Here is an 11047-nt window from a genome sequence, read left to right on the forward strand (position 1 = left end):
GAGCTGCTCTTTACATTTTCTATTCCAATGGAGGTGACCGCTGGTCAAGAGTTCAGGGTGTGGTACACAGAAGACTGGCTTAATAATCAATGGGAAGATGACAACTACTCCGGATCAACTTGTATGAAAGTTATTGTTATCTTTTCCATTTCATTTTAAACTGTATTTATCTCAACCTTACCAGTGACACCGGTCTCAAAATTGCTATTGCATGCAGGCAATTTGTTAATTGCTTTAATCCACTTATATACCTGTATTCTCATACTAAAGCCCCGATTGTTTCTATCGCCTATTTCCCGTCAAAAACTTTTCTTGCGATTGGGGCGTTTATATGAGAGCATTATACAGACGATCGCTAACGTCTGTGGCGATTGGGGTGATCACGATCACTTAATCGCCCGTGTTCTATCTTTCTAGCTTCATTTTTACTTCTTCGCCGTAAAACTGCAAGTAGCTTAGTAGATAGGAGGCCACGAGTTTTGCTCTTTCATTAAAGGCTGCCATTGTATTGAATTTTGGGCTAAAATGATTGTTTTTCGTAGGTCTTTGCTCATGCATGTATGCTAGGCGATCGAGACGATCATATGAGAATCCCCGGTCGCTTCAATCACCTACGATCGTCTCAGTATTTGCAAAACGATCGATGCGATAGAAACGATCTGGGCGATCATATGAGAATCAGGCTTTAATAACCTAGAACGGAAAATTACATAATTGAAATTAGCTTATTGTTGGACACATTGTAATGTACAAGTCCTTTCTTCTGTTTGTTTATTTGTCAATACACTGTACCCGAAGATTTCCGAAGATTTCCGAAGTTTAACCGATGTCGGCTCAAAGATGAAGGAAGGTTTCGGAAGTTCACCTAAAATATTGTAAAGACAAGCCATGAAGTTATAAAGTTAACTGTTCCGAATTGTACTTTAGTTGAGTGATGTGAGAAATGTTTTGAAAGTTCTCATTTTGAGAACTTTCAAAAGATTTCTCGTACCTGTTAATCACGAATTGTACTCGGGGTCGTGCAATTAATTTACCGTGGACCTGAATATAAAACTATGAAAATGAAGTCTTCAAACATGAAGTTAAAGGGAGGAATTGTTTGCAGGGGGGTTCACTACATCAGCGTTAACAAGCGCGCTAGTTGAATAAAGTTAATGTTTGTCACTGAATGTATATCATCTCCTGACTACTACAGCTACTCAATGCATGCAGTTATTGGTTTTCTTTTAGATAGTTTATATAGAATTCTTGCAAACTGAAATTGTTGGGTTTCGGGAATGGTTTGGCGTGGGAAGTGTAGGGAGGGGGACGTAGTCACTGGGAGTAAGAGGGGCAGGGAGCACAGGAGAAGGGCGGGTGATCTAATTTTACGGAAAAGGTTGTTAGATGGCATTAAGAGCAACTTTAAATTAAAAAAGTTAAATGGGAAAAGATGATTAAAAAATAAAGATGCAAGGCGCTCATCATCAGCCGATTGGAAAGAACAAAATGGCTACCTACATTCCCGTTGTATTTTGCTTTATATACATGTATGCTTTATAGACGTGGATGTAATCTTTTATTGCCCTGAGAATGAATAACAATTATCAGCAATTATCTTGCAGTGGGCTAAAATTAGACGATATTTCGCCAGATGCATATGATTGAGCAGGAAAGTTGTTTATTTACAAAACGCATGTTACAGCTAAAAACACTATACGGGTTTGCAGCGCTTTGCAAAACTTCGGACGAATCTTGGAAAACTCCGTGTATCGCAGGATAACCTTTAAAGGTACCGATGACAGAAAACAAGGATTTACTAACAGTAATATATATCTACCTTGATTTGATAAAAGGTGGCTATCGGGCTGTTAAGGAATGTATGGGGTTTCATTTTTTGTTTTTTTTTTTGTTTGAGGATACGGAGAATTGTTCGGCTTTCTTCCAATGAAATGTCGCCCTGTCTAATGTAGTGAATGCAATCTTACTTTTTTTCCTCCCTCCCTGTCTCCCCCCCCCGTCTCCCTCCCCCTAGAATTACTTGTGGTTAGTCTAGCCCAGTCTCTAACTCCAACCCCTCTCTTTCATTTGAATTCTAGTTGCGCGCGCTAACTAGTTGAACAGTTGTGATCTATAGCTTTCCATTCTGCTGTCTAAAGGAAGTTTGCCGGAGGACATCATTAAGTCCCGTGAAGGTGAAAGTCTTACGATTTGCAAGTTGTGCGTCGGCTGTTATCGTACCTCAAACCGAGCTTTAGGCGGTTAAACACAGATAACCGGTCGGCTCGTTTTGCCAGGTACAGATAATGTTGAGCTTGCTTTAGACAGCAAAGGTCTTTAGCCACATCAATTAGGACTCGGAACTAGACTATACGGGCTGATTTGAAGGCGGTCATAACGATATTTGGCTTGAACTTTACCGTGGCTAAAGACTTAGTTTTTTACTGTTGAAGTTTGGGGAGCGGGCGTTATGCGCTCGACGACATTCAAATACATCCGGGACATTGTCGGTTATTTCTAAAAGAAACATGTCGGATTGGATAGCCAAGGAATCGCTTCAAGCGCTGATGTGAGTACATAGTTTTCTTTTCCCCTCAATTTTAGGCGTTCTCCGCCTAGCTAACACTCATAGTTCATAGTTCTCTGTGATTCGCTAGTGGGAGGCGATGCGATCGTGTGCATTTCCGGCCGCGACAATGGAGTTGACAATTGAGATAACACATGCCCGCTTCCTCAGATATTTCGCCTGATTTGCTTAAAGTTGAATCGAATGTCGATGTAGAATGCTTTAGTTCAGTTTATTTGAGACGTGCATGCTTTAAGAACGCTACAGTTCAGCTCTCCGCCGAGTGTTTTCTTATGTCTATCTTGGTATTAATTTTGACTCACATTTCAAGTTGTAAACACTCTTAATTAAATTGATAGAATTCTTGATTTAAACAAAATGCCGTATATGCAGTCTTTTTGGTTAAAAAACACATAAACTAGAGTACCTTACGTTAAACTTGAGCTAAAATTAGCCCTCATTCAGCGTTCGTTACAGAAATAGGGCTTCAGAACTACGGTGTCATGGTGTCATGTCAAATTTCGGGAGACACCTTTTATCAAATCAAGTTAGATATATGGGCACCTTTACACCTAACAGTTAATGACTGGCCATGGATCCGAGGGAACACTTAATTTTGTTTTGAGATTTGAGGGAAACAAAATTAACTTTTTTTTTTGAGGGACCAGTTTTTCATAGCAGAACGAAAACCTCAGAAGAACGGCGGTCGTCGGTAAGCATTCAAGGGTAACACACATTTACAGTGCACTGTTATCTACTGACGTCATAGATTTTGCAATGTTACCCGCTCAGAGACTTTTGGCGGGAAACGGTTTTATTGTTAGACTATCATGTGTCCTCGAAGTAGCCAAAGAAAGAGCGCGCTGTTGGGAATAAAATTCCAGCTATATAATAATGTCGAATAATAACGACAAATATAATGTTGTAGAAGCGGTCATTTTTGTCATTGATCAGTCATTTCTTTAAATTGTTACAAATGGAGGATTTCAGACAAAATTGTAAATGCTGTTTTGAACTGCTGGGATCCTTTTACGTGAAAATAAACCAAGAAACAAAAACAAAAAACACGTACACAGATTTAAACAATGAGAACCACTACCAACGTGCAGGGAAAGTAACAGAATTTGTACCTGCAGGCAGGTGCAGCAGACATATGGTGAGCAAATTCACTGAAAGTCTCAAAATCAGTGAAAGTGGGTAAAGCCAACCTTGTCAACATCTGTTCCTTTGATGTCCATTTATTTTGCACTTATTATTAAGGGTTAACGATTGACTCCATAACTTTCCTAATTTTAATACGATTTTAAGCGGCCGGGGCAAAGCGCTATATTCACGGAGTCAGTGCTATACCTTCGCCCGTTACAAGCAATTAAAAACATATTGAGCAAAATGTTTCGAAAATGTACATACAATTGATAGAAACTAACGTTGTGTTTTTATGGTAAATATGACATTCGGTTCTGACTGGATAACTTAAGGGGATGATGTTCGTTTGAACACCCATTCTATGGGAGGTACGGGTGATTCAGGAACCCTAAGGTACCGACATTTCCCTTTTCTGTCCTGATAATACCAGGATCGATCCTGATTTAACCGATACGAACTTGGACACGTATCTGTGTTAACAGCGATTCTATCTTGGCTTTTCCGTTTTTGTAATTTGTTCACAGTAAAACTAGGTTTTCTCTTGACCGTTTTCACTTTCAGTGTTCTTGGACTCGCTGTTGGCTGGTGCCTTCGTAAGAAAGCCTTAACTTTGAGGTCTAACTCATGTTCAGGGTTTGTAGCTGAATACGGCTCATCACTTGCAGCCGTCTCGTTCCTAACAAAAGGAATCTTGCTTCTCGGCCTGCGATCCATCCCTATCGGAGTGCCCATTGTCACCTTACGTTGCAGTGTTTGCGGTTTCATTCTCTCCCCGGCAGTAGCCATAAACTCTTCTGTAGAGTCACCGGAACTGTAGACATGATCGATAACTCGATTGCTTCGCTTGCTTGTCTTAACTTTCACTTTCGTTTGTCCCAGTGAGTCACTACTTTCGGTTTTGAAATCGTCAAAAGGTCTTGAAGAAGCAATATTTTGTTGTTTGGTGTCAAGTCGACTACACTTAACATTGATCTTGTTTTTGTTTGTCATTTTGTTGAGACAATCACCAGTTCCCTCCGACACAAAAGTTTGTGGGGTGGACAGACGGCTTTCCGGAATTATCTTTGATTCAAGAAGCCCTTGACTTCGATCCGTCGACTTGTCTGAGATGAAACTTTGTGGTGACCATTTACTCGTATTCTTTCCATCACTACGCACGTCCTCTGACGATTTGCTCCGTCTGGATTGATCTCCTGTCTTCAAAGTTTCCAGAGACTTGGTAATCTTGGGCAAGGGATCGCGTGATTGCTTGTTGGCGTCTAAAAAGTGATCCACTTGCGTGAAGCGGCTTGTTTTCCGCTCGGGTGCTGTGACAACCCTTGTAGAAGCAGGCGTTTGTTCGTTTAAAGAACTGTTCAAAAGTTTTCCAGGAGAGGACATTCGTCTGCTTGAGATTGAGCGGACCGCTATTAAATTGGCTCTGCTTTGAAAAGCTTTTTTCCTGCGGCGAGCGACGTATTTTTACGTTCAGGCCAATATCACTGCGGGGACTTTGATCTGATCTTTTAATGAAGAAGGTTCGAGACGTAGACATATCAGATTGTTTTGTTATATCCGATGGCTTCTTCATAAACGCAACTTTTGAGTATCCCGGACGGTTCACATCGAGATCGAACGAAAAGTCTACCTCCTCATTAGGGTCCTGTGTTAAGCCTTTTGTGGTTTGTTCCTCGTCATTGCCTTTGACGTCCGCTGAACGTGTTTGCCAATTGAATCGGTCAACGGATAAAAAATTATTGGCATTGAGATCACGTTTGGTAATACCAACCTTTTTCGTTGTCGCTATCGACGACTTCATTTGTCCTTCAGAAGGTCGCCGATCTCTTTCTTTGTCCATGTTGTGTGAAAACAAAGCTCTTGCCGCGTTACTTGTTGAGAATAATGGCTAATTTAGACTTGAGAGTGGAAAGAATAGGAAATCAGTTGAACCATGTGACCTTATTTATCAAAACAACAGAGGAAATGACCGGTGAGTTGATTGACCACAAAAAGGAACAAAATGTCACGCTATTCTATAATAAGTTAATGATGCAAAAACCGATCGACAAAACCATGCACAAAAACAACTGCGATGTAACGAAGGGCCAAGGGACTGGCAAAAAAAATATGTTCGCTATGACGGGGATTCGTTATATCGTGATTCTTTTCCATTTATTTTACTATCACAGGGGCGAAGGACATCGTTCGTTTAAACCGAGGACTACGTTATATAGAAGTTTGTAAATCGAGGTTCCACTGTACCAACATTTTATTTTGCAACTTCGCAATAAATTTTTGACGTTATTTACAACTAAGGTTTTAATAAATTTTCCATTACAGCATTCATTAATGTTTCCTGTTTATCAAGAAACAAATAAAATAATTCATGCCTGCGGCAAAAACGCTAAAAAGGGAACTTATAGCTTAAACGGAACAACAAGGTTATTAATATCGAGTGTGTTGGTTAAGGTTCAATATAACATAAGTGGGTGAATCAAGTGCCGCCACTGATCATCAACTGTACATGGCTTTCACAAAATATGTAATTTGTTCATATTTATATAATAAACTGAATAAACAAGACAAAGCGCAGGATTTCGTTAACTGTTTCCATAATCTTTTAATGGACTTTTAAGTCAATGTTCGTGCGACTTGCCTCGCTGAGTTTTGTAGTGGCGCAGTTGCACAAGAAATTAAGATTGCAACATACCGTTATAAACACTTGTCACAAAGTTTTCGCTATTTCGTTGCAGCCAGCGTTCAACAAACCGAATAAAGCTGTACTTATAAATATCGCAAGGAATTTTCTGATGCGTTGCCAAAACGGTATTAAACTTCCTGCAAGGTTTCGTGCAAGTTGTCTCGCGACAACGTGACAAAATCACTGGAGTGCGAGACATTTCGCACGGAACATTCCCTTCCTTGTTCAAGTCTTAGATAAAACAGGGCTATAATTTAGAGTGCAGATGCACGAATGACGTCAAAGTCGTAATATGAGATCGTATTGGCAAACTTTTCAAACAATTTCTTACACCGACAGAAACATGTCTTGCCTACTCCTATTACGAAAATCGTTACCATGGCCATGGCAATCTAAACTACGTTTTGGGAATTCAAAATTAAAGGAACTACGTCACGGACAAAACGCGAGATTACCTTAAAAAAGTTGGCAAATGTTTTCAAAAACGGGGCGTTGTTTTTAGTCCATCTGAATCTTCGTCAGTAAAAGCCATTACTGTTTATTTTCGAGATTTTAATACTCCGTTGCCGTTTTTCTCTGTTAAAAAATTTATTACTTTAACATTTTCCTTTGATTTGAAAGTATAATCAGAAAATTGACTTACAATACCGTGACATTGCTCCTTTAATCACTGAGGCTTGACGTGTTTATAGATTTACCAAATCTGTGAACGTAACGTTTCTCAGTTTCTGCGTATACGTTTGAATGAACATGCAGGAACACTGAATGGGTTTAGGCAAATAACCGTTTATTTCTTTAAACACAGTTGTTATGGACTATGCCGTTGTGCAGTTAAACTTCATTAGATCGCCCGTTCATGTTAAGTCAGAGCGGTACATCAAACATTGAGGTATTTTGAATGCCCAGCAGTGGAAGTTAATTCCCTCAACGTTTTGTTACATGACTACGATGCCGCGTTCGATGTAGATAAAACAAAAGTGTTTACGGTTGAATATGTTGTCCTAATCTTTTGTAAATACGAATGAAACAGGAGGGACGGGTGATTCCGGAACTCTAAGATAGCAACATTTTCCACTTTTATCCTGATAGTACCATTTCCTGTCCTTAAAATGACTCATCAGTGGACACGTGTCAGTATTAATAGGCACTCCTGTAAGCTGAGTCCTCAGGTCAGTGTTATGATTACTCCCTTTCTTATCATTCTGGAGCTGAACATCAGGAACTCTCTTTATTCGAAGGCTAGGTGTGCTAGATTTGGGCTGGGGCGCTTGCAGAAACTCCTTTACTTTCGAACGCAGGTCTTTATCAAGCAATGTGTCTGTTATTCCAATGTATTGCTGACTTCGGCGTATTTTCAAACATGCTGACGCACAAGATCTAGAATTAGCCATGTTCTTTTCAAAAATGCTTGGAAGCTTGCTAATGGATTGTTTGTCTTCATAAACATTTTCGTGGTCATATTTTTCAAGGCATTGTTGAGCATCACTGTTGCCTTTATTGAGTTCCAATTCGGATGGAAACGGACTCGCCGTGTCTGAGCAACTATAGCTGCGGCAACGTTTTCTCGAAAATTTCCTGATTGCCTTTTTATTAGGAGCCTGATAGGACATGTTATAACTTGGCAGGTTTCCTTTGACTTTCAGTGCCTTCTCTTGATAAAACTTCTTCTTAATTACCTCTTGTTTGACCCGCTTTATGTCTTCAGGCAAACTTGGACGAGTTTCATCTTGGTCTGATGGATTTCCTGTTTCTAAGCTATCGGTACCGTCACTGCTGCTGTGGGAAATGACAGCTGGCAGCGTGCATGCACTCACACGAGTGGCATTGCCCTGATCAACGCTCTCCAAGCTAGCGGCAGTATGCAGATCTCGATTGAGAACGTCGTCTCTCTCTCGTCGTCGTTCCGCTTGTGTTAAAAGCTGAGAATCTTCCGTAGTAATGATGGGCGGACTGCGACGTCGATGAGCTGCGCCCCGGTTAATTGACATTACTTACCAATTCTTTAGCTAAATAATACGTGTAGTTTTGTATATTTTCTTTCGTTTACTTGCCAATGCAGCCACTCAGCACGGGAACTGACTGAGTGTATCAGTCTGACTGTCTCCACCCGGAAATGGAAGTTGGCCTACTTGTTTGTCAAAATAAAACCTCCTGGAGGCATATGGACGTTAATTATACAATTATCTTGTCACTTTTTTGTTGTGGTTAGAAGCACAATCAGGCCAGATCGGTCGTATGATCGTTAACGCCAATAGCGTCAGTGTTTGGCCTGTCAACGAGTGAAAGCTTTTCGGCCAAGTGTAACGGTTATGATTGCAATTGTAGCATAACGTTTTTCAGAAATCAGGATTCACTAGCTACCGTCAGTGAACAATTTTCGATCATCGTGCTTCTCTTATCCTTAATTTAAGGCACTAGACCCTCGGCCAAAAGCAACAGGTGGGCCACGCTTACGGTCCATAAAAATACGTTTTTTTAATGTAGCAGTTCACCAGTGAAATGAATATTAATGTCGGAAACTGTCAACCTTTGAAAGACAACTGAAAAGGTCAGTACGAAGTTCAATGCCCTGTGGGTATTTTGTGAAGCAATTCTACTTCCGTCTTGACGAGTTAGTTAATGAGGGAGTTTAAGCAACCAACATTAAACGTATATTTTTAAGTTTTACAGTTATTTGTATTTGTAAATAATTAGTTCAAATGCACGACCACACCAGGTCTGCTGATCAATTTATTGTGCTATTACGGTTACTCATTTCATTTGAAAAAATGAATTTATATTTTATTTAAGAATCTCGCGATTATCCTGATCAATTTAGCCTTTGTTCTGTGTCAGAACAATCCTCAGCTAAATCAATTCCAAAATATAAACTTGAAACATGCGCCGTTGTGGTACGCGTTCTACGCACCATAACATGGAATTTGGCCATTGCACGTTATTGTTTTGTAGAAAAAGGAGGAGAAGCCACGAGCCAAGCGGCCCACACTGCCGGAGCTTATTCCGGTTTCCGTAGCATTAAGCGGCTAGGAATATTTCTACTCCCCCCTGAATGGGATGCTAGTCCATTGCAGGGTCCCCCCCAGCATTATGTCGCCGGTACCCATTTATACACCTGGGTGGAGAGAGGCACTATGAGAGTAAAGTGTCTTGCCCAAGAACACAACACAAGTGACCCCGGCCGGGGCTCGAACTCGGACCGCTCGATCCGGAGTCCGGCGCTCTAACCATTAGGCCACCGCGTCTCCATTGTTTTGTAGAAGACGGCAAAAAAGTGGTTGGAAAGATTTCTAACGCACGCGCAGAACTATTGTACTTCTCATTAATGTTTTGTTTAGCGACGTTCCCATTACCCTACGAGTAGGGTTCCGTTCGATCTTTGATAAAATAAAATAACTAAATGAAATAAAAAAGACTTAAAATTACGGAGGCCTTCCCAAGGCACTTGGTCGGTTCTGCTGTGAAAAGTTGTTTTATGCCTTCGGGGCTACCTATTGGCACGGCTTGTCTGCAAGAGCAAAAAACATTTGAATGCTTTAGAATTATTTTCCGGATTTTGGGACCGGTCATTGTTTAGAGGGTGGGTAGGGCTGGTGCAAATATAGGAGGAGGGTCAATGATATTAATGCAGGGTTAAAGTGGGAGCCACATAAATTTATGCTCGCGTATTAGGGAGGTGTAAGGGACTGAGTGCGTAAGAGAGGGGAGGGTGTTCTTCATAGAAGGGGAAGATCAGGATAATTTGAACATAGCCTCCTTCCATTTGCCCCTAGCCTTCCTCCTTCTAAATAATGGCCGGTCCCTTACTAGATACAAGAGCATCCCCGTCCTTTCCATATGGAAGTCCCTTCCCCGGGTGTCTAAATAAAAAGTAACTTTCCTAGGTAAATATTCGAAGTAAATTTTTCTAAATTTTTCGTTGGTCGGTTCTATTGTGACAAGTTTTAAGCCTCCGCGGGGGCTATCACTAAATCAACTTCCAAAGGTCGAAGGTTGGGCATAGCTTGTCAAAAGCGAAAGACAATTGAATGCTTTAGAACTCCGGAGTTAGGATTATTCTCCGGATTTGCTAGGTGGTTGCCGAGTATATTTGTAACATCTCGTCGGGAAATTCAGGTAAGCACATAGCAACAAAGGCAATCTGTTAACCAGGAGTAATATAACGTGCTTTTGCCTGTGTGCAATATTTAGTCGGCACCGACTCAAGTCCACTCTCGGCAGAACACATACGGATACACACAGGTTTTCTCGTTGACCCTGAAGTGTTGCAATTTGGCGACAACTAGGGGTATCGAATGGTCTTTGCGAGCACGCGAACAGAGCGTCTGAAGAGCGTTTTTCTTTGCAAGCACGAGCATTGACACACGTTAGTCTTGCGAGCAACGAGCACTTTTCCAAAAGCTACCTCCACTAAAAACCAAGCATGCGAGCATTTGTAAAAATATCCGACCACGAGCCAACTAACGAGCAAACGAGCACCCACTAAAAGTTTGCGAGCATTCCGAGTAGAAGCCTAATTTTGCGAGCACTGTAAAATTTTGATAGACCATTCATGACCCCTACAACTATCGAAATACCCAAATATCACGGATGAAAAATCACTGATATCAAAATTAGGCTTGACTAGCTTGATAGAAATTGCCGGGATAGTATTGACGGTGTTTGAAACTGTTGCCAAC

The 11047-nt window shown here is 40.9% G+C and overlaps 1 protein-coding gene and 1 pseudogene across 1 annotated transcript; both read right to left on the reverse strand.

Moving 5' to 3' along the window:
* Nucleotides 1–3604: 3604 nt before the first annotated feature.
* LOC144657732 (uncharacterized) lies at nt 3605–5581 on the reverse strand (annotated as a pseudogene).
* Nucleotides 5582–6915: 1334 nt separating this feature from the next.
* On the reverse strand, nt 6916–8435 carry LOC144657629 (uncharacterized). Its single transcript, XM_078517984.1, has one exon. The coding sequence runs from the start codon at nt 8357–8359 to the stop codon at nt 7373–7375; it is 987 nt and encodes a 328-aa protein (XP_078374110.1). The 5' UTR covers nt 8360–8435; the 3' UTR covers nt 6916–7372.
* Between the last annotated feature and the right edge of the window lie 2612 nt (nt 8436–11047).

This window comes from Oculina patagonica, chromosome 6 (genome assembly GCF_052425735.1).
Source record: "Oculina patagonica isolate OP01 chromosome 6, crgOcupat, whole genome shotgun sequence".
In the NCBI taxonomy this organism is placed as follows: domain Eukaryota; kingdom Metazoa; phylum Cnidaria; class Anthozoa; order Scleractinia; family Oculinidae; genus Oculina; species Oculina patagonica.

What these genes read in the sequence shown, in the direction of transcription:
- LOC144657629 (XM_078517984.1), bottom strand. Translation starts at nt 8,359, where the DNA reads ATGTCAATTAACCGGGGCGCAGCTCATCGACGTCGCAGTCCGCCCATC.